Source organism: Lytechinus variegatus, chromosome 10 (genome assembly GCF_018143015.1).
Source record: "Lytechinus variegatus isolate NC3 chromosome 10, Lvar_3.0, whole genome shotgun sequence".
In the NCBI taxonomy this organism is placed as follows: domain Eukaryota; kingdom Metazoa; phylum Echinodermata; class Echinoidea; order Temnopleuroida; family Toxopneustidae; genus Lytechinus; species Lytechinus variegatus.
In genome coordinates, this window is record NC_054749.1 from 15,567,089 (window position 1) to 15,591,901 (window position 24,813).

Here is a 24,813-nt window from a genome sequence, read left to right on the forward strand (position 1 = left end):
ATTTCTTTTCATTTCCTTTATTCCTTAACCCTATCTAGGCCGGGGGGGGGGCTCGGAGGCCCCCCCCTCAACGAATCGCGCAATATTTTCGCCGCGCGATATTTTTTGACCGCGCCGCTCGCTGACTTTTTACTTTCAAGTCTTGCAGAACTTTTGAGACCAACTTTGCGTCACCCGGGTACGTGGTTCCGAAATTACGCAACATTATGTAAGTGCATGTCAGACCGAAAATTGCTCAAAAACGTGATTTCGTGTACAAAGTCAATGCAAATTGTGTTTTCAACCAAAATTCATAAATGTATGATTATTTTTAGTTTTGCTGGTCTAAATGTATTTATTTTATGCTTTTTATGATCACAGAAGAGTCCCCAACAAATTTCATTGAAAAAAACAATGAAAAACAAAAGGTCAAAAAACAAAGAAATACATAAGAAATTGCAAAAAACAATAAAATACATAAGAAAATGATTTGATATCCCAATTTTTTTCATGTACACTTGCTAAGAACACCACGAAGAGTTTGTATACTGAAAATTAGTACATTTGGAGCTTTATTTAGGGAGTTAGAGGAAAAAGTATTTCGCATACTAATTACGCATAAATTAGCATAATCACTTAATAGCGATTCGCATGAAATAAATTACTATACAATCTTGTAGATTATGTCCCAGGCATCCCGCGTGCCAATTTTCGGCGCAATCGTGCGGTCGACGGCCGAGATCTTGGGGGGGGGCCTGGGAGCCCCCCCCCCCGTCCATGAACTCCCAAACTAACCTGGCCTAGATAGGGTTAAGGAGCAATTTTTATACGCCACTGCTTATGGTGAAAAGGGTACTATAATCATAACAGGTTCGCAAGGGGCACTTTTCTTGGGTAAAAAGGGGTACTGATTCGAAAAAGGGCACTTACAAGAATTAAGACAAGGGGGGCACATAATGCTCACAAATAAAACGGGTCCTTCTCAGGTAGGACACGGGACATATTTAAAAAGGGTCATTTTTGTTGGTAAAAATTGCATTGGCACTTTTACGAGGAAAGGCACTTATATTAACGGGTGAAAGGGGAACAGTTCACGTTCGCGAGGGGGCATTTTTTTCTTTTGTAAAAAAGGGCACCTATTCGGTACTTCAAAAAGTGGGGGGCACGTACTGTGCCCCCCCCCCGATCGCCGCCCCTGATTTGGCGCATTCCATTCTACCTTTATTTCCCGCTTTTGTTTATTCCCCTTAATTATCATGCTAATGTACTATTTCGGAATCGATTTTTTTTTGTTTATCAATAATTTTTCCCATTATGTTCTTATTCGTTCCTTAATTTTCCCGCTAATTCCTTCCGTTTTCCATTTTATTTACGTCAATTTCCTAGCTTTCCCTTTTCCTAGCTCCTCTTACCTCTTACTTGGACTTCTGTCCCCTTTTCCTTTCTTTCTCCCTCCCTTTTCTCTTTTCCCGTTTTTTTTTGTCGGTGAAATTTACTATCGGCCAGGGGGATAGGCTGCCCCCCCCCCCCCGTAGTCCTGATTAAGCCACTGGTTGATGTAAAGGCCATATGTTGAGGATTAATTTATTGATTGAAAGATTTGTTTGAAGAGTTTGAATTTGTTTCTTATTAATGAAAATGGCAAAATCTGTAACATTTTAACATCAAAATTTAATTCTTTAACCTGTTTACATAATGGACGAGTCGTACAGGGGTCGTACATTATTTTGTAAACAAAAATTACCAGGCACGTACCTGTACCACGTGGAATTTACCCGAGCTAGCTCGATCTCGGTGAGCTCGTGCGCTATGCATGCACGAGCGGTACCGGCAGCGCAAGGTACCGGTACGGTATACGGTGCATGTTGAAGACTGAAGTTGGAGACATGACTAGACTCTGTGTAGAATAAGTTCTAGATTGCCGGGATCTAATCGAGGAATTCAATCAATGTTAATATTGGTAAGAACATGATCAGTGAGAAGAATTGATGTGTCCCAATTAGGTGTTATATGTGTCATGCGGGTTTCACTGTTGATTTTTGGTCAAACTTAAGCGTCTCGCTTGTTGTGGTCTCTAAAATAGTGTAGCTGGTTTGGTGTCTCGTATATTTGCAATTGCAGCACGTGCAATGGATTGAGGCTGTAGTAGCTAGCGCATGTGATAATTTTTTTTTTAAATATGACATATCCAATGAGATTTTCACGATTCCATGGGCCATATGTCATGATACATTAATTGGATTTCACTTGCAGAAGCTAAATCTCTCCATTATTCGAGGTCATTAAATAAATAATATGCCAATGGCAGTCTGTACTTAACTAGTATTTACAGGAAGAAGAATAAACGAAAATTTGAAAAGAGTGATTCAGTGAGTTTCAGAAGATTTTATTGAATTTTTGTGTATGGTGCATGTTGTTGAGACCGTGTCAGTACCAGTCCATTAACCACAGAGGATGCGTTTTCTCAAGTTAGCTAATTCCTTTTAATATCCTTCAATACTTGGAAGTAGCATATTTGTAACAACTGTGTGTGTAGCATATAACAAAAATGAAACGACAAAGATTTAGACTCTTGATCAAATACTAACTTCCTTTCACATAGTGTTACAATGGGTTATAAACTTGAAAATGATATTCATAATTTCACTCTTCATAATATTCATTACACTTTTATGTACCTATCATTAAAACAAACGCTTTTTTTTCATTGAAATGTTTTTGAAATGTCATTTGTTTTGTTTCCGAAAATATTAAACATCTATTATTTACAATCAAACTGCACTATTCAGTTTCTTTATTTGTAAGGCGTAGCAAAGTATCATAATATTTGTCAAAAAGCGACTTAATCGAAACTAGCTTAAACTGAATCACCAAAGAATCATCAGAAAATATTCCTCTTCTTTGAAAATGTGCGCAGGTAATTGTCTGTACAAGTGTGTTTCAGTGTATAGTGTAAGAAAAATAGGTCTCATATTTAACCTCAAATTTATGAGTTTTGAACTAAATTAAACAAAATACGTATTTTCAAATAACTGACAAACTATCATCAGACTTTTTGTTTCTCTCATTTGCCTTTAATAACATTAACAACAGATTTTCATATTAAATTAAACTCACTTTCACTCTGTACGCAAAAATCTTAAACACGTTTGTATAACTTAATTTTCCATTATCCATCTTTCAAGACGGGCTTAAAATTGACCCTAATCACCTTAAATACATTGAAGAAATACATGTAGGAATCAAGCATAAACTACACTGTAATCGAACAGAATTAACGTACTTTCAGTTTTGTATTAAATAACGAAGAAAACTCCGGATTGAGCAAGGTCGGTGTACCTTCGAACGGTCTTGTTTTAGCTGTGACCTTGCCTTGAACTTGAAGGGGTTATTAGTATAAACTCAAGTACATGCAATAAAAAACAATTTCGAAAAGCAACAATATCTGAATTTCACACTGTGTCATTCTATGACAATGCAGATAGTCTAGATCGATCTAAGCCTAGTAGATGTAGATCTAGCCTACTACTAGAAATAGAAACTAGTAATAGTAGTATGTGTTGGAAGAGTCTGCAGACTGTATTACATTGAAAATACACCTATAAGGCTTTCCGTAATATTAATATTAAAAAAGAAGATTGGATAAATAAAAAGGTTTGCTTACCATATCTTGACCTTTAAGGTGATTCCTTACTCCCTCACTCCTCCCATTCTTGCCCTTGGTCTTATAATATTATATTCAATACAATTTTGATTTTTTTTAATTGCATTTTTCTTATCCAAATTTCACAATAAGGCCAAATTATTTTGTGAGATCACCCTGACAAATTTTTTTTACTAGTTTATATAAATTAGCAACAGAAATTTAATAGAGAAGTAGATATATGATATTGAAAGGCCTTGAGGGGAACATCAAATATATTGCCAGTAAAAGAATCATATTGGCCAGAGTGTTTAGACGAGGGCAGTATGGGTCTTTAAGGGCCAATACTGAAAGCGATCATATTCACCTCGTACAGTTAGCAGAAGTATGGCCAATATTGCCCTCTGTTTTTGTACAGGATTCCTATGGGCAAAACACGGGGAGGGCTACATGGCAAATGTTTACCCTGTTGGTCCGGATTGAGAAGAGCGAGTGAAATGTGACATTTATCTGTGTGCTAAAATGCCTTGTATAGTTAATAATCCGATTTATTTCATAACTTCACACAAATTTTCAAAGTAAACAAACTTTCCTTTTGTCATTCTCTTCTGCAGCCAATGTTCTACGTCAATGTATGAGACCGTAACACTGAAGACAATATGAGACTCCCAAGCAAGCAGGTACTTATGTTTTATTTTTTTATTCAAAATAATTATACATCTGTGTGAGAAATTAGAAGTTAAATAGAGTTTAAAGGGAGGGGAGATTTTTGCCTATGGAGGGGGGGGACCTGATACTGGTACAACATCCAAAATTGTATGAATATAATTGTAATGCCAACATGCTTATAAAGCGCATATCACTGCCAAATGCGTCCCTTTGCACTTAATTGGATATTATTACCCTGGCTTTAGCCCCGCAGCCTTTTACAGCCACACAGCATGGTGGTATTTCAAGGAATAAATTCCTGCCAACCGCTAGGTACCTATTTACCTCACCTGGGTCGAGTGCAGCACAATGTGAATAAATTTCTTGCCGAAGGAAATTACGCCATGGCTGGGACTCGAACCCAAGACCCTCTGTTTCAGAATCCGAAGACTAATCCACTGGGCCACAAGGCTCCACAATTGCTGTGCCAAGAATTGTGTTTTACTAGACTTATCAAGGTCTGAATGGAACACAAAGGAAAGTAACCAATGTAATAATATTTCAAATGCCTATTGTGATTGAATCCTAAAGGAGCTCCTGCGGACCTACAGTACATGGGATGCACCCAAACAGAAGCGTATGTCAGCTCGTATCTCTGTCAAGCATGGTCTTGCTTTTCTCCGTCTTCTTAGGGTAAGATTATAATAATAAGCCAGTTCACGGTTAGCTCATGATCAACTTTTCTCAAATGACCTTTGTGATTTTTCATTAGGAATAGGATAAGCACATTTTCAAATGTAGATGTTGCGTAAGCTTTACCGGTAGAGTATTCAAATTCTAAGAACGAAAGGCATTGTATTATTGTTTAGGCAACTGTCAAATACCAGTGATTATGAAGGCTCTATTTATTACTCTTCAGCTTGGATGTGAGGAATATTTTGAAAGGAATACATGAATAATCACCAAATCACAAATGCCTATGTCAGTGAATTTGAAAGCCAACTTCATTGGAAATCGCTCAAATTACCTTTTTCTGCTGGTGCGCAGTTTACAACTGTGAACTGGCTTATTGTTTGCTCATTTCAGACCATTTTCCCATTTATCAGTTCAGCTAAATATCTAGTGACATGTTAGCTCTCTAAATTCATTGCAGGGTTTAAATTATTTCGTACTAATGCCCTAACCAAATAAACTTTGAAGGGTACTGTATGTAGGAATCAGTATTTGATGATAAGTCAAGCTGACATTCAATACTTTTTAAATCATGCACATATAAATATTTTAGTAATAAAAGTTCCTAATCTTAATGCAATAATCCTCAAATTCACCCCCCCCCAAAAAAAAAAAAAAAATCTTGAAAAAACCCTCTTGAGTGTTCTAGATACAATGCCAAGATAACAGTTGAAGTGTGTTATTGCATTAAAAGCTTGTACTTTGATAACTTTTATATATATTTTTTTTGTTTAGCTTTGCTCATGATTTAGTTTGTATTTGTTGTTCTCAGTATCAGAATGCCTGACCTCAGTGTTTTGTTTTGCTGATTAGACCTTTAACTCTAATCAGACGGGGGGGGGGGGGCTGATTCAACTCCCCTTTTTACATTTTATGCTTTATGTCAAACATACTATTGACAAAAATGTATGGGGTGAAGACAAATAATGGAACAAGAAACAAGAAGGTCCTGTAGATGGATTAACTTGATTCTATGCATGGCTAGATCATTATATTTTCCATGAAATTCATGAAGAGAGATCACTGTCAAGAACAATATTCTAATACTTATGTGACCCTATTGTCTATTTCTATCTCAGAGTGGGTCATCCCAAAGAAAATCACAGCAGAAAGGATCTCCAAGCAGGGTATTCAGAGGAAAGCATAAGCTGTCTCCTGGTGATGATAGAGGAGAGAATAAGAGGTTCAAGAGAGCTCAAGAAGATCAGGGAGAGGTGTCATCAAATATTCTGATGAAAGATGAAGATAAGATGATAAAAGAGCAGGAATTGCAACCAGAAAATACAACCAAACTCATGAGAACTGAAACAGTATCTTCCCAGAGCACTTCGTCTCTTCTGAGTGGCACAAAGAGTGGACCCAGTGACTTTCCACTAGATCAGAAGATGCAGTATGTACCCCTGCAAGGTCCAGCCAGTAACAAGCATGGACTGATTGATGATAGTACTGTGTCATCCACCTTAGGACCTCAGAATGAATCGTTCCAGGGAAATCCAAAGGCACAAGGGGAACAAGCATCGTTGTCCAGCAGTGAGTCGAGTACTACTTTTGACAGAGAGTCAGAGTTGAACTATGAGCTCCAGAAGCATGGGCCACTTTGGAGAAACAAGCGCAAATCACTGCAACCAAGAAAGGTTCTACGTAAGGTGGCGCCAGAGGAAGGAAGTGTGTCAGGGAATTACTTGCAGGAAGAATTGCAAACCCAGGCAGAAGACAGTGAAATGAGCATACCTACAGATGAAGGGGAGGTTCTTGAGTCCGGTCAGAAACACGGTGAGGTTCTCAAACCGGAAAAGGTGATGCTGTTGAGGTGTACAGGGATAACTTCCGTAAGATCACATAGTCCACCGGTTATGGAGTCTGATGGAGAGTCTGGCCAGTTGAATCTGTTCATAGATCAAGACCCCATGCTTGCAGAAGGAAACTATTCTTGCGCTTCAGACCTAACTGTTGTTCCATCTTCTTCGCAAGGAAACACAGGAACTGCCCCTTTCCCAGGTCTTAGGTTTGAGAGCATTCAAGGCTTTACTGAAAAGAACAACACTGGGAAATCAGGCCAGGGAAACCCTCCTTTGCTTGGAGACGGACTTGCAGATGTGGTGAATAGTTCTTTGTTGGATGAAAGTGTACCTGATGATTGCCTTGACAACTTGTTGCCAGGCTTAAACTTGCTGCATGTTGAAAGAGCAGCTGCAGAGGGCAGTTCTAATGATGAGAAGGCTTGCAGCTCTCGGGAGAAGGTAGACAAGTCAAGCAAGGTCAAGAGGCACAAAGGCAAGTCACCTAAAAAGAGTAAGAAATCCTGTCGTGCGAGACGATTAGATATGGCTGTTTTTGGTGATAAAAAACCAGAAGAAGATGATTCTCAGGCCAACAATGATTTCAACTCACTAGGAAATGCAGACAAATCCCACAAGGTCAAGAAGCACAAGTACAAATCACCTAAAAAAAGTAAGAGATCATCAAGTTCAACGCAGATAGATATTGGCAGTTGCAGTTCAGTGGAAACTGTAGATCAGTTTCACAAGAAACACAAGACCAAAGGACATAAGGAGAAATCACGTCCTAAACGTAAGAAATCTACCTCACCAGGTAAAGATGTATCCTCTAACAAATGTTCACCACTGCCCAAGAGTCCTGTCTTTGGAAGAATTCTGCCCACTGGTGATTGGTCCAGCCTTGAGAATCCAGTCACATCGCCTTGCCGTGTCCAGCTAGTGGACTATCTAACCGACACTCAACTGAAGCAGCCTGCAAGACAAGGTAATGAGGAAAACACAGATGTACCTGAAGTAGGCTCAGAAGAGGTAGAAGTCCATCGAGTAGAGGATGTAATAGAAGTAGAAACAGCGATTGGATCAGATGATCAGTGCTCTGGTGTCCAAGTACATGAACAGAGTGAACATTGTGTCAAGGAGTTGGATGAGGCACTTGGCACCTCAATGGATCTTGGCAGCCTTGAAGAGAGAGAAGAATCTTCACAGGCTAATGGGGAAGACAATCAACCTAGCAGCAGCATAGGAGAAGGACAAAGCCTACCCTCTGGTCAAGAAGGTTATCAAAGCCCAGCTGTACGACATGACTCAAGCACAGAATGTTCTTCTCAGGCCTCTATCAGAGGACAAGAGGTCAGTAATCAAGTTGTCAGTATCAAGAAGTCGGAGGAAATGACTGAAATTCTACCAGTTGAAAAGGATGAAGTGATTGATAACATGTCAGTTGAGAAGGATGTGAAGAAACATAAACCAGAAAAAATAAAGAAAGCTGTTCGATCCAGAAAGCCTCATGGAGACGTTGCACGAGGAGCTGGTGGATGGGAGCATTCGCTGAGACAGCGCCCTCAGATGGTCAAACTGTTCCAGGTTGGCGGGGACTCTAAGACACCAAAGAAAGGAGCACAGAAGGTATCACCAAAGAAGGATAGGTCCCAGAGTCTCCTGCAGCACGGTCATTCTATGGTGAGGAGTATCATTAAGTTTTTATTTCTGTTGATACAAATATGGCTTCAAGAATTTTATTTAATTCCTGTATGAAGAAATAGCACTGAATAAGTCGGGGAAGGCGGGGTAAGTTGTGACACTTTTTTGCATTTTGCATGTTAGAATTGATATGACTAGTAATATTGTAGAAATAAGTACCTTGCCTTTAAATTTGATTCTTGGGAAATATTTTTCACCTATATATAACTTTCTACCCCCACACTAGAAGTTGTTGTGACCTTTGACAAAAACGATGTCGAATGGCTCAACTTGCCCCATCTGTGGGGTAAGTTGTGCCACCGTCTGGGGTAAGTTGAGCCACAAAAACTATGTACAAAATGTATGTGGAAAGAACCAGGATGTCAATTTTTCATTTAAAGTCTTTTCACTTGCTAATTCTCTATAAATACTAACATCTTCTAAAAGGAAAAGAACCGTCATGTGAATTTGCTCCTTTCTGCCTGCATATCAATGGCTTTTTATGTTTTTAATTTTTTTTATTATATATTACCATAAGAATTACCATGGCTCAACTTGCCCCATGTTGGTTGGCTTAAATTAGCCCCGTCCGAACCTTTTGCGGTATTTTCACATCCACACATTTCTTATGCACCCGTCATGTAAAAGACTATGACAAGAGTGAGAATCCATACCTGGACTAACAATATTGTTCTTATTTCTAGAATATATTTAAAGATGTCTGTGGGTAAAAAGCACTTTTTTGACTGAAATTTGTATTTTTCCCTCTAAAAAAGTCATTTCTGTTTTAAAGTTGAAAACAGTGTGGTGGGGTTAGGGGTTATGCAATGGGTCATCAATACATGACACCACCACATTGTCTGACTCATTCATTATTAGCGTACTCAAACTCAACTTGACCCTATGCTCAACTTACCCCGCCTTCCCCTTTATGCCTTTCCCAGGATGCCACAGAGGGGGATTGAACCCCAGACTTTTCATACTGTATGTTTACCAGGCGCCTTGACTAATTGGCCACAGTACTTTTGATGCTCCATGACATTTTGATGTAAAATATTGTGAATTATATTCCGCATATAAGAGCGAGCCTTGCTAGTAGGATTGGTTAGAAGTTCGTCATGTGACATAGGGTAGTTTCCTCATCAATCTTCACTTGCCGTGATGGACCTTTTTTGTTTTGCTGATCTTTTTCCGCCCATCGGGTTATAACACGTTATGAATAAGTTTGAGTACGCTCAAAATGAAGAGGTCATTGCTGCTCAATTTTGGGTCCATCTGCAGTTACGATCAAGCAAGATCTAGCTAGGTGGGCGCGTGCAGTGTACATACGCGCTAGCAGTAAAACTTTGCACAAAATGAAAATGCATTGCCCCTCGATTGTTGTGACAGTAAAATTCTTTTGTGAGGTCAAAATAAATCTTGCTGAAGCAAGATCTCGGATGATCCATTATTTCATGAATGTTTTGTTATGTATATTTTGATGAAAAGGATCAATAAAACATGAATTACAAAAAAAAAGATTTTGGATGCCTGCGCACAGTTGCATGCGCACGATAGCAATAAAACAATCATAATCGTCTTGATTGATTTTTTTTTTAAGGAAACCTCGATTTAAAAAAAATTCTTCTGGAGACATTGATATCGGTTTATTCATTTATATTGGTTCCCGATTAAGAATATAAAGCATATAATCACCTCTTGATTTCAGGTGATGGGGCAAACTATCACTTCCTAGGCAAGCTGGATATACACCCTATCTTTCCTCAGCTTCGCTTTGAAAAATAGCTACATTCAACTTGCCTCGTAAGTGATAGTTTGCCTATCACCTTCACCAACGGTGATTATTTGCTTACTATCATTAAATAGTGTTATATTTCTAGCTATATTTTGACGAGATAATGCTATTATTTCTGTGATAACGTATTTTAGAAATGATGCAACAATGGGGGAAAGGGTAAAGAAATAGTTTAAATCAGGATGTTAGTTCTTCTACTCAATCCTTCACCACGATGAACCGCTTCCACATCATCTCGATGTTATTTTTTTCATATTGCTGATATTCTACTGATATCATATCTTTGAGATACTTGATGCAACAATGGGGGAAGGGGTAAAGAAATACTCAAAATCAAGGATGTTTTTTTTTTTACAAATTTTTATTTTTTCAATATCTATCTTGTGATATGGCACCATTTTAGATGCATCCATCATCAAAAGAGGCTTCGGATGATGTTGGCTCCTCCCTTGCTGCTCTCTCTCCTAATAGGATCAGGAGATGGAGAAAAAAAGAACCAAGAGCTGTTGCTATGGTAATCATCTATACTCCTTTTTTTCTTCTCTTCTTTAATTCTGCTGTTTTAAATGTTATCTTGTTATGCATTCATTGTCTTTTATGCATTTTTCATTTTTGTCTCACCTGCATAGCAGAGTGAGACTATAGGCGCCGCTTTTCCGACGGCGGCGGCGGCGTCAACATCAAATCTTAACCTGAGGTTAAGTTTTTGAAATGTCATCATAACTTAGAAAATATATGGACCTAGTTCATGAAACTTGGACATAAGGTTAATCAATTATCACTGAACATCCTGTGTGAGTTTTATGTCACATGACCAAGGTCAAAGGTCATTTAGGGTCAATGAACTTTGGCTGAATTGGGGGTATCTGTTGAATTCCCATTATAACTTTGACAGTTTATGGATCTGATTCATGAAACATGGACATAATAGTAATCAAGCATCACTGAACATTTTGTGCAAGTTTCAGCTCTCATGATTAAGGTCAAAGGTCATTTAGGGTCAATGAACTTTGGCCGAATTGGGGGTATCTGTTGAATTACCATCATAACTTTGAAAGTTTATTGGTCTAGTTCGTTAAACTTGGACATTAGAGTAATCAAGTATCACTGAACATCCTGTGCACATTTCAGGTCACATGACCAAGGTCAAAGGTCAATGAACTTTGGCCGTATTGGGTGTATCTGTTGAATTACCATCATAACTTTGAAAGTTTATGGATCTGATTCATGAATCTTGGACATAAGAGTAATCAAGTATCACTGAACATCCTGTGCGAGTTTCAAGTCACATGATCAAGGTCAAAGGTCATGTAAGGTCAATGAACTTTGGCCATGTTGGGTTTTTTTGTTGAATAACCATCATATCTCTGTAAGTTTATTGTTCTAGTTCATAAAAAGTGGACATAAAAGTAACCATGTATCACTGAACATCTTGTGCGAGTTAGAGTAGTTTTGAAAGTCAGCACTGATGCTATATTGAACCGCGTGATGCAGGTGAGACGGCCAGAGGCATTCCACTTGTTCACTTTTATGCAATGCATTTCTCCGAAGTCCTAGAGATTTCTAATACTGTTCCAAAATATTTTACTTTGGCAAAGTTACTTATATGTTCATTCAAGCTATATTTATGGGGTTTAATTTGGGGGGGGGTTGCAGGAGTTTCTGCATTTTATTGATAAATCATGAATAAATTAAAGGGGAATCCAACCCAAATAAAAATTTGTTTTTATAAGAAAAAGAAAAATCAGACAAGTTGATAGGTGAAAGTTTGAACAATATTGGACAAATAACAAGAAAGTTATGAATTTTTAAAATTTGTAAATATTGGTAATCACTATATCTATGGAGACTTCAAATTGGCCGCTTATGTGATGTCATAGTGATGTAAGGCAAGGACTACTCTTCCGTGTACTTCAATACATATTATGGCTAAAATGTCATTTTCCCCAAAAGTTTGATTTCAAATTGTATTTTTCTTTCATGAGGACATTAAACAATATACTACCTGGGTTATATTTAGATTACGGCCCCAGGGGAATGGGTAATTAGGAGAAAACCACAAATCCCTGATAATAAAGAACATGGCCTATGGGAAAGTTGTCCTTGCCCCTTGTCATAATTTACTTACCCAGTTGCCAATTTGATATCTACATGGTATTAGTGATCTCAATTTTAAAGCAGCTATAACTTTCTTATTGCTTGTCCGATTTCTTTCAAACTTTCACCATTCTGTTTAATTCATTTTTCCCCTTCCCAACACAACATTCTATGGCCAAGGCTGGATTCCCCTTTAAAACTTCATATGATATAAATGATATACTACAGTTAAATGTAACATAGAAATAAATAATATTGGCTTAGACTGGGAATTGTATTATACATAAAGCATGTAAACTAGTAAGTCGGATAAAATGCTTGAGACAGCTATTTTAAAGGTCAAGTCCACCTCAGAAAAATGTTGATTTGAATCAATAGAGAAAATTCAGACAAGCACAATGCTGAAGATTTCATCAAAATCGGATGTAAAATAAGAAAGTTATGACATTTCAAAGTTTCGCTTATTTTTAACAAAATAGTTATATGAACGAGCCAGTTACATCCAAATGAGAGAGTTGATGATGTCACTCACTATTTCTTTTGTTTTTTATTGTTTGAATTATACAATATTTCAATTTTTACGAATTTGACGATTAGGACCTCCTTGCCTGAAGCACAAAATGTTAAAATAATGGAATTCCACGTGTTCAGGGAGGAATGAAACTTCATTTCACATGACAATGACGAGAAAATCAAAATATTTCATATTTCAAACAATAAAAAACAAAAGAAATAGTGAGTGAATGACATCATCGACTCTCTCATTTGGATGCAGCTGGCTCGTTCATATAACTGTTTTTGTGAAATGAAGCGAAATTTTGAAATGTTATAACTTTCTTATTTTACATCCGATTTTGATGAAATTTTCAGTGTTATGCTTGTTGAATTTTTCTCTTTTTATTCAAATCAAGTTTTTGTTGGGGTGGACTTGTCCTTTAAGTAGAGAACTGCTTGAAACAATATCATCCATTTGATGTGACAATGATAAATTCCCGGGGGGGGGGGCACTCAGTATATAATGCATAGTGGGTATGTGCCGCAGAGGGGACCCCCATTTTTACACTCAAATTTCCGTTCCAAGGCATAGCATTTTTGTCTTATTGAGAAAAAGAACAGAGAAAGCCGCTCCAAGGCATAGCATTTTCTTCTTATCGTGAAAAGCGAAGAAAGAAATCCGCTCCGAAGCTTCGCATATTTTCTGTTCCGGTCGCATTGATCTGCTACAATGAGCCGCAATTTTGGTGAAAAGCGGCTGCTGAGCGATGTCCGACCATTGCCTATGTGCTAGCGCACCCGGCGCCCGTGCCGCCGGGTTAGCTGTATGCACGTACATGTATATGCCCGTTCCATGGGGATGCATATGCGCACTCACATGCAGGCGACTCGTTCCAAGGACCCCCGTTTTCACAAACATTTGTAGTTCCGAAGCCCGTTCCGAGGACCCTCCTTTTTACAATTAGCCCGCTCCGAGGCCCCCGTTTTTTGTCTCGACCGCGGCACACCCCCACCACTTTTTTGGTCGAGTGCCCCCCCCCCCCCGGGATAAATTGCAGCTTTTTGTTTTTCTTCAAAGTGATTTTATTTTCAATTCTCAATTTGATAGCCACCTCCTCTGGATGAAAAAGAAAGTGAGGGAAAGGAAGCAAGCAGAAAAACAAAGGTCAAAGTTCAGGATGGTGAAGGAAATGATGTAAGTTTCTAGAAGGCTTGGCATTGAGATATATTTTATGGGAAAATAGAAGAAGGTTTCGGGCCAAGGAGGGATTTCTGAAGAAGGTGAAGAAGATGGATAGAAGTTAGAAAATGAGAAGAAGAAGGGAGGGAGGAGGAGGGGGAGAGAGAGGGGAGGAAAGAGAGGAATGGCATTGAGCAGAAGGAAAGTTGTGAGAATGAAAAGAGGAAGGGTGGCGAAAAAGGAAAAGAGTTATTTTATTTTGACATTTTCATGCAGCTCTGTCATGTTCTTCAGTTTTGTGGAATTATCAAGATTTTTCTGCCATTAGTCACACCAGGGATTTACGTTACCATTGCAAAGTATTGAGAAAAAGTATGTCTGCCCTCTCAAATTCTAAATCTCCTGGGGTGCATTTTATCCTTGCATCTGAATGGCTTAGGAAAATTCGCCAGTGGAAATCACTGATCATGAAATGAGTACCCTCCAGAAGAGTTTTTTTTTCATGCATTGATCAGAAGGAATAATTCAATAGATTATCCAGTGATGCCACTTTACACTAAAGTTTGAATTTAGACGTTTTCAACACATTTGCCAGGCCATAGAAAACATCTTTTTGTGTTAGGAAAAGGGTCATTCTAGATGATTTTCAGAATGAAAGTATTTGGGCACTCTTTGGGTTCAATTCCATCTTTTTAATCATAGCTATATTGTATTTTCTTTCCAGTCTACAGATTCATTCTGCAGAGGACAGTTGGTGTTTGGTAAATTGAAAGGTTTCTGCTGGTGGCCCGGTCAGATTGTCCATCACTATGAGAGGAACATCCGGGAACCCCCTCCTCCTCTGACCAGATGGATCCAGTGGTTTGGCGATGGGAAGTTTACACTGGTAACATCCTCAAAAATACTGATATGACCATAAAAATGTATCCATAAAAAAGTTAAAAGATATCGAGCAAGATAAGACAGAATGGCATATGAGTAAGGGTTCATGTAGGTATGTGAAACCTCACGTCCACTTTGGATGATAATATTTCACATTGCATAATTCAATTCTTTTTCCACTTTCAATTTTAATTTCGTATTTACATTTATGATACAATTGACATAGTAGTCTTCCCTTAAGACATACCCTTTTTCTCAATAATTAATATTTCCCTTTATATCTTGAATATTGTAGTAATTATTGCAAATGTTAAATTGTTATTCCTACTTTGTACGCGCTATGGTACTTTTTGTTTTTAGCACCTCTAAATACCCATTATTATTATTAATCACATTTGAAGTATATACAAAAATTGACATTATGAAATTACAATACACAATTATTGAATTGAAATATAAATAATTGAAAGGGAATGAATGCAGTGTGAATAATGTGGATCATCATCCTCCTTAAAGGGATCGTTTAACTTTGTGAGCAGCTGATTTAAAAAATTCTCAAACTGAGACGAAACATGTGTATGAGTGCCTGTATCTGTCCTCAAAAACCCTGAAACAGACCACAATATAGGATGAAAAACTCTAATTTAGATACAAGTAGCAATTTATTAGCTTGATTTTGAGAACTGTCTAGTAGACGGGTTCAGCTTATGACCAGTGTTCTCCAATTCAAAAAGTCTGTTGGCTATGTTGACTGCCTTCTGCTGTGTGTATCTCCTATACACTATAAAGCTGCACTGTACATTCAGTGTATACCTTGTACACACTGTATGTAGGTCATGCTGTGTTCATCTAGAGTTAATGTGTTGTGTTGCACAGATTCGCTCTATACACATAGTCATTGAAACCAACTCCCAATTATTTCAAAACTTTGGTTTACATCTCCAATGTTTTGAAATTGATCCTGTAGATATAATACTTTGAAACTTTTGGGATGGTATTTTTACACTATAAGCTTAATGTTCAGCTCATTTTCAAGAACCAAAATGAGAATTTTTTAAATCATAACAAAGTGAAATGATCACTTAAACCTAACCCTAAAGGTTATACAAGAGTATAAATGACAAATAAATTTCTAAATATGAATAGCAATGCAACTTTAAAACAGGTATGAGCTGTGCAACCAATAATTTTGAATCCCACCAGAATTCTGTAACACAAAGGTTAGCAATTACTCGTACTCTAGATTTTCACGATTGATTGTGCATTGTAGTCAATGGAATCAATCGCAGAAAAATGTTCCACGATGATTGCTATGCTTTGTGTTACGGGCCCAGATAAACAGTCAAGTTAAAATACCTATCTTGATTCAATTTTTCATTGTTGAAAAAGCATCTGAAAGGAATTTTTGTCAGATTAAGATTAGGGTCATAGGACATCTGTTAGCAGTGTTAATTTTGTGACATAGTCAATGTTCATTCATCTTTCAGCTGAGCCTCAGCCAGATTGCAGGCTTTGAAGATTTCTCAACCTTGTTCAGTTCATCTACCTTCCAGAAGCTATCCCTGTACCAGAAAGCTTGCTATGAAGCTCTTAATGTAAGTCAAAATCTTTGCATCTGCAAATTATTCTGTTTAAAGTTACTCTGTTTGACCTTCCAAAGATTCCATAAAGTAACGATTTGATGAAACTCTGCGAAGCAATGGAAATCGCTGTAGCAAACCTATACTGATGTTTAGGACTTGGCTAATGAATAATGATGATCATTATTTTAGTAATAATGACTAATGGTAATTATATAATAATGATTATATGATAAGAATTATATAATAATAATAGTAATTAAACAATTATGTTAATGATGTAATAATGATAATTGTAACTATATTCATTATTGAATTAGATCACAAACTTTCTATTGCTGGATGCAGCAAAGAGTTTGCCAAAAATTAGGAGATAATGGGCCTATTCTGAAGTCCAGTTTAACCATGGTCTGACCCTGTAGTATGGAAGCCAAACATGTCAAATTTTCTTTGTATGATTCTCATGTTATCTGTGCTCTTTCGTAATTCTATATAATGATGGCAATTAACTTATTCACCATTCCAAGACAGTTGAGAATGATGTGAGTGTCAAGGAGCTGATGAATAACCTGTACTTTTAGATATTCATGTCATTATTGGCTTTCAGTAGTTAAACCACAACTTCAAACCAGAGTTTGAATTAAACCTGACTTCAGAATACGAGCCAATGAAAGAAAAGAGAAGAATGCACAGAACAACTACATAGTTTCTATAAAACTCATTATAAATGATTTAAAATTGGCAGTTAAAATCTGTCATATGCAATTTCAGAAAAACTCTTTATACACCCTTGACCGTTTCATTACATTGGCTCATTCGGATATGAATTAATGATAATGATAATATGGTCCATTTATGTAGTATAGCTATTATACATGTATGCATATACTCTACTACGCTTGATACTTGGCATCATATTATTACCCTGGCGGTAGCTGATCCCCATATAGGCGCTAAAGCATTCAAGTCCTACCGGGTACCTACTCACCTTAAATGATGTGCGTGTATATTATTCAAGTTTACATTATCTTGATCGTTCAATTCTGATAATGTTTAGCTTGCAGCAAAGCGAGCAGGCAAGGAATTCGACATTGCCGAGCCGATTCCACCAACCCCTCCGACAGCCCCAAGTTCCATCAAGGAGAGACAGGAGTATAAGGCCAAGATGCTGGAGAGATGTAAGGTGATGCAAGACTGGGCTTTCAACCAGTTCAACCCTGAAGGACCAGAAAGCATCCAACCATCGGAAGGTAATGATTTAAAATCAGTTATTAGCAAATGATCACTGACAAGTGCAGGTGTTGGTCTAGAATAAGGGCAGACATGCCAACTGTTTCCTTTTTAGAGTATTTGATCCTCTTTTTTGCTGTGAATACGCCAATACTTTTTTTGTCGGATTTGTTACTTTTTTTTAGAAATCGGATCATGGAGTATGTATTATACACATCGCGTGACACTAGCACCAGTCCGACGGTCCCAGATTGGTAAGAATTACTGTCAGGCCAGTAACTTGTTGCATGAAAAGAACAAGTGAATTCTTGCCTACGAGCACATGTCATTTGACATGTTTTTGTCACCGATCTCATTACAACAGGCTGGCGATTGTTACGTTGAGACAAAATTTTAAAAGTACTCTTTTTTGTCCAAAAATATTTTTTTTTCCTACTAAGAATACTTTTTTTTTGTAGAAGGTTAGCAGGTCTGTAAGGGGGGGGGGGATCTGGCTGCTCCCTTTCCCTTGATCTGCAGCTTGGTGACAGTACAAACTCTTTCTGTAGGCAATTTTGATGTACCGTACCTGAGCTCTTTTTCTGAAGCAAAGATAAGGAAAAATAAGAGAGGCTTCTTTGTATGACTATGAAAATAGATTTACCGTGTATAAAGGCAGTCCCCTATGAGAAAGAAATTATCATCATATTTATACTATTAATGATCGAATTGCTGGGCCTGAAACTGAAGCCTGGATTAACATTGCTGATAGAAGCAGGAATCTAGACATAGTCAGCATTGGTGCAGTACATACTCCATTATTTATTACTTTTTTGTTCTGTTTGATTATTCTTTTTATTCCATTACCATGATTAAGAACCAAATAAGAAAATTGTTAGAATGAAATATGTAATAGAACAACCGTATCCTTGTATTAAATTGTAAAAATAAGACAAGACACAAAACACATGCAAACTCTAAAAATGTGGAGTGTTGTGGCCCAGTGGACTAGTCTCCGGACTTTGAAACAGATGGTCGTGGGTTCAAATCCCACCCATGGCGTGGTTTCCTTCAGCAAGAAATATATCCACATTGTGCTGTACTCCACCCAGGTGAAGTGAATGGGTACCTGGCAGGAATTTATCCCTTGAAATGCCGAGCGCTGGAAGCTAGCTGCTTGAGCTACAGCTGGGGTAATAATATCCAAGTCCTTTGGAAGCGCATAGAGACATTATTCATGTTTTATGCGCTATACAAGAACTGACTATTATTATAAAAAATATTTGTAGTTGCCCTGTGAGTTTCCCAATTAGTATATTGTTTTTTGTTTTTTTTTCCTTTTTCAGAGGAGAAGAAAACACCCCCTATCCCCAAGTCACCCACCCCCAGTCCAGAGAAAAAGAAACCTGATCAAAAGGAATCATTTGAAGATAAACGAGGTATGTTATGAATATAATATATGATATGAATATGATATGATATTAATAGTATGCAGTGCTTAGAAACGTTTTTATTAAGTACTACATGTATATCAATGTTGCATATTATCATTATTATTATTATTGTTGTTATAATTATTATAATTATCATTATATTATTATTATTTTCTATTTAAACAGAAACAAACCAGCAGCCTTGATACTATCACCTCAAATCCCCAACTACTTACATCTGGGCCCCGTCTGACAAAGAGTTACGATTGATCCAGTTGATCTCAATCGTATGGAAATCCATCCATGCCATAATTTTTTCTACAGGAAATTAGCTGTATCTCCTTATTAAGCAAAGAGAATCACACTGAATCTTCAAGAGAATGATGAACGTATGATTATACATCATATCTTGAAAATATTCTCAACAAATTTGCATTTTAGATGTTGACTTTGCTGGCTGTCCATAGTTGTGGTTGATCGGATCAATTGCAACTCTTTGTAAGACTGGGGCCCTGGCCAGTATAATGCAGCATTCTGAGCTGTGTAGTCTTGTGATATAAGCCTACTTGAATGATAAAACACTAATTCACCACCAAATACATTCATACCACACTAATTATGAGTCCAAATAAGCAAACCAATTACTTTCCTTAAAAAAAAACATTTTAGTTCCCCTGTATGAATAACATTATAGGCTAATTCATTCTCCCTATTGATAGTTTAAAAAATGTTTATTTTTAAGACTAGTTATTTATAATAAATAGACAATGAGAAACCACACACAGTATGGGTCATGTTGCTCCCAATTTTTGCCCCCCCCCCCCTGTAAGGGGGCCATGAGAGGGGTTTGAGAAGGAGTATGGGGGGTGTAGGGGATCCTGCAAGTGACATCGTAAAACAATTTCATGAGGTACTGAACGTACATGAGGTGATAAGAGTTTTGCTGTTATTTCTCTTAGAATACTGCAGCTAACCGGTTGTGCAGGCATTGGTGTTGCTTTGCTTCTCATGTAGAAAATAAGTAATAAGAAATAAGTACATAATAAAATAGTAAGGTATGAAATATTTTGAGTTGTAGTACAGTGCATTGAAGCTCATTTTGAAATTTTTCTCATTTCAGGAGAGAGTATGAAGAATGTAAGGGCTGGGAACCTGACAATTGAAGGTAAGATCTATTTACCATGCATCATTTCTTAAGTTGCATTTGAAATACTGTTTGAATATATCTCATAAATATTTGTATCATCAATATTATCATCTTCATCATCATCTCCATGATCATTTTTGTTTCAGTTGTGATACATTGCCATTTTACAATAATATTGTATTATCTCATATACAATATGCATATTTGAAATTGGGAATATTCTGGCATTATGTGTCACTAAGCTGGTAAAGTTGAAATTGTGTATATTATCTTTATCCCTATTTTTAGTATTAATGATGTAAGAAAATATAGTCACAGTATAGTAGTGCGACAAGAAAAGGATACTATTCATATGACTGTTTGTATCGGCTTAGCATCCTTTCAGTAACTCATGGTTTTTTGGTCTGCACCAGGCCCCCACTAAAATAGTCTACATAACAAGCGTAGCAGAGCCGCACTAAAAAAAAAATTAAATATTACTGGATAACTGTCATGGTAACTGAACATTCCATATACAGATAAGAAGTGCTCTGTGTTGTTACCTTTGTCCGTATGAGGAATTTTTGCCGGGGCTTGGTGCTGCTGTCATTTATAAACTCTGGTCAGCACCTGTTGCGGACCTGTCGCTGGTCTAGTGCTGATAAAAGCAGCACCAAAATAGCCCGGGTCTGGTGCGGGCTATTTTAGCCTGTGCCTAGCCATTCATAAACTCAAAATTTTACGACTAAGCCCTAGCCTGGTATTAGAGATGTTGTTCCAATGTATTTGAGTGTTATTCAAAAGCGGAATGTTCTTATTATCTGTATCTTCCCGTAGATATCTGCATTGGATGCGGAAGCACCAACCTGACTGCTAAACATCCACTGTTTGTAGGAGGCCTTTGTGAAGTCTGTAGGGTAAGACAAAGTCACAAGGATGATGATGGCAGTGATGATGATGATCGATGGTGATGATGATGATGGCGATGATGATGATGATCAATTGTGTTATTGTTTTTGTTGTTGATGATGATGATGATGGTCATCATGGTGGTGTTGATAATGTCAATGATGATCATTATCATAGTAGTGATAATAATGAAGTTCATGATGGTGATGGTAAATGGTTTTGATGATCATCATCAACGCAGTGGTGTTGATGATTCAGAAATTGATGTTATCATAATGATGAAGATGGTGATAATTTTTCAATAAACTTTACTGTTGATTACTTAATTTATATAATTCTTTTAACAGTCTTTTTTATTTGATTTCTGATTATAAAGATGATATTTTTTTGCAGATTGAGTACTTGGAAGTAGCCTACCTGTATGACTGTGAAGGATACCAGGTATTTCGTTTTACTATTTAGTTTTATCATGAGTAGTAAAAGTATTTTTCATTTTAAATACCTCAGAAATATAGTTTATGAGGAAAAATGTATATTTAGCTTCTATATTATGCATAAACATAGTATTATGTGTGAGGCAGAAAATAATGTATTTACTTTGTTAAAGCCCTGTTCTCACGGCCACAAGTTATTAGTAGAGAGAGAAGGCATCAGCATAGTTATTGATGTAGGGGTTAACCCTCTCCCTTCCAAAAAAACAAAAATGAAAATAAATAAAAATGTTATCTTACAAAATGTATATTTTTGGAGTGAATGTTATTGTATTGCATTATCAAGTGTAACTGACTTATTTTACTCCTTTGTCTACAAAACAATTACAGGAAAAGATGAATAACCATTACTTTCATATATCCAAGATTTTACCACTTGTTTGCTTTGCTCTTCCAAATTTTCAGGAATATAAAAAACTTGCCCCCTACTGCACACCTTACTATTGGTCTGTGACCCGCTTTGGGAATAAATCGCACTAAAATTTGATGCAAATATTGACAAATGGAACATCTTACTATGAAAAATGTCTAAATCTTTGTATACTTACAAATCTGTGACTGTGCTCTCATCCTTATGAGGATAAAAGCAATTTGCCTCCAACATGAAACTAATTTTTATTTTTCTCCAAAATAAAGGCAGCTATCATTCAAAATTCTTATATTAGTATTCTTACAATTGATTTAAACCTCAAATAAAAAGATCCTTTTCATTCACATTTTCAGAAAATAAAACAAAATGCGATTTGTTCCAAAATCGCATCGTGGACCAGTCGTAAGGTGTGCGGAAGCTTTTAGAATTCTTGCTTCATTTGATGTCACTGGAGAGAGATGTAGTGTTATCCCAAGACAGCAGAATATCCATCAAAATTGAATCTATTATACTTAAGTGATGCATTGATTTATTTTCCTTCAGGCTCATTGTTGTATCTGTGCTGAGGGTGACGAGATCACGCTTTGTGATAATCAAGGTTGCTATCACTCTTACTGCACAGCTTGCATGAATTATCTTGTTGCACCACAAGAATCAAAAAGGGTAAGTAAGAAACTTTTTTCTGATCAATAATTCAATGTTAGAACTCTGAGAAGTATGAATACTATGTGTTGTAATTTGGTTGAGTACCTCAAAACAATTCCAACAATGCATTTTCCTGTTTTGTACTCAACAAACTGCATAAAATAAATCATGAAAGAAGGAAAGAGAGTGGTTAAGATTACTTGCCAAGAGAAAGAGGTTGTTTCAAGTACAGTAAATGTTGTTTATGATTTTGATTGAGTTTTTTGTAAGGTTAACAGAGAAAGGGTTGTTGCAATCGCAGTTAATGTAATTGTAATTGAATTGTTCACATAACTTTACAATTCAATTCAATTTAAGGCTTTATTCCAGACACAGCTGCATAAGCAAAGGTCCATATAAACAAACATCACAGTATACATCAAGACAGACAAACAGAGATAAAACTAGATTAAACAAAGAACAGATAAATATGTATAAAGAGTAGAACGAGGTATAAAATAATCACACTAAAATGATACGAGAAATTAACAATGAATACACAAAACAAAATGACAGCAATGTATAAAAAGTACAATGAAAATATTTACAAATGACTTAAGTAGCTTGTTTACAGTCTAAAGATTGTTCTACAATACAGCCGAACCTCTATAAAAATGGTTGATTTGGCGAGTTCAGCAAATGGCAATGAAGGGTGAAATTTACTTCTATTTCGTATACTATAAGAATGTGTTCAATGCTATAATGTAAAGTACTTTTAAACTTGATTGTTAATTTCTACCCACTTATAAACCTCAAGGTATCCAACCAAGATCCATGGTCCTGCTATCTCTGTTCCGGAGATCGTTGCCATGGTTACTTGACGCGCCGAGACGACTGGCAGGAGCAGCTGGTTGAGTTTTTCAACCGTGATCAGATCGCCGATTTTGAACCCCTGCGAATGTACAAGCCCCTCCTCCTAGCTGACCGTAGACCAATCAGAGTCTTGTCTCTTTTTGATGGACTAGGCACAGGTAATTTGTAACATCTTGTAAAATGTAAGGGACCGCATCCATATTGTATTGGCAGCGTGCACCCCGCGAGCACACCCCCGCTGCGGTAATTAGTGAACAGGATGTATCTCCCCGCTAGACGCAGCTAGCGGCGGCGCGCTGCTCAGATTAAAGCAGATTAACAGGAATCATTAATCCTAGATTTTATCATTGCAGCTTCTCGCCGCTTCTCGCAGCTTGCACGCGGCCAACTTGCAGGCGAATACTCGTACTCAAAATGATGTGCTTTCTAAATCCGTTGGTGAAATGTGCGCGACCGATGCGGCGATTTTCTTGTCTGCCCGACACGAAATGAAGTTATTAAAGTATGAAATATTGAGCTAAAAAGTGTCTTAGATTTTTAGCAAAATAATTCTTATACATTTCGAGGTGGAAAAATTCATATTGATATTAGTTTTTATATTATTTCCGTTGCGTAATAATGATCTTTTTCTTCCAACAAAGTACGATCATCACTTATTCTTAATCCGACCCCAACATGAAATAGGACGAAATAGGATGAAATATTGAGCTAAAAAGTGTCTTAAGAGGTTTTAAAAATATTTCTGGTACGTTTCAATGTGGAAAGATTTGTATTCATGTAACTAAACTTTACGAAATAATTATGTATTTCTTAGAACAATGTACGATAATCGCTCGTTCTTGAATTCGACCAGACAATCAATAATACAAGATATGGAATATTAATAGATAAATGGGTCGTAAATACTTTTAAATAGTTTGAAGGCGGAATGAATCTAATTACTCTTCGTATAGTAATCTACGGTATTTTCCCAAATGTATGATTATCGCTTGCCTGTTTGTTTCCGCTCCGGCACGAAATGAACGGGGAAATTAAGGAAATATTGAGCTAAAAAGTGTTTTTAATGGTTATAAAGATATTTCTGGTACGTTTCAAGGTGGAAAGATTCGTATTCATATAATCAAACTTGCGAAATGATTATGCATTTCTTTGAACAATGTCCGATGATCGCTTGTTCTTGAATTCGACCAGACATTTAATAAAACAAAATATATGGAATATTAATAGATTACACGGATCCTAGATTATTCGAAATATACTTTTAAAATGGTTTTAAGGCGGAAAGAATC

At 36.9% G+C, this 24,813-nt stretch overlaps 1 protein-coding gene across 2 annotated transcripts in view; it reads left to right on the top strand.

The window, feature by feature from the left end:
• The window catches only part of LOC121423164 (DNA (cytosine-5)-methyltransferase 3A-like), a 63,047-nt gene that overhangs the window by 11,806 nt on the left and 26,428 nt on the right, over window positions 1-24,813 (top strand). Inside the window, exons 1-15 of one of the 2 annotated variants that reach the window (XM_041618469.1) lie at window positions 1,648-1,939; window positions 4,237-4,302; window positions 4,862-4,963; window positions 6,082-8,460; window positions 10,659-10,769; window positions 13,956-14,042; window positions 14,752-14,913; window positions 16,397-16,504; window positions 17,547-17,739; window positions 19,045-19,137; window positions 20,252-20,296; window positions 21,095-21,174; window positions 21,560-21,607; window positions 22,571-22,690; window positions 23,469-23,682. In XM_041618469.1, the coding sequence (XP_041474403.1) occupies window positions 4,282-4,302; window positions 4,862-4,963; window positions 6,082-8,460; window positions 10,659-10,769; window positions 13,956-14,042; window positions 14,752-14,913; window positions 16,397-16,504; window positions 17,547-17,739; window positions 19,045-19,137; window positions 20,252-20,296; window positions 21,095-21,174; window positions 21,560-21,607; window positions 22,571-22,690; window positions 23,469-23,682 (3,763 nt within the window). In that variant the 5' untranslated portion in view covers window positions 1,648-1,939; window positions 4,237-4,281. Of the gene's footprint in view, window positions 1-1,647; window positions 1,940-4,236; window positions 4,303-4,861; window positions 4,964-6,081; window positions 8,461-10,658; window positions 10,770-13,955; window positions 14,043-14,751; window positions 14,914-16,396; window positions 16,505-17,546; window positions 17,740-19,044; window positions 19,138-20,251; window positions 20,297-21,094; window positions 21,175-21,559; window positions 21,608-22,570; window positions 22,691-23,468; window positions 23,683-24,813 lie in introns of those variants that run through there. The other variant, XM_041618470.1, reaches the window with a different exon arrangement.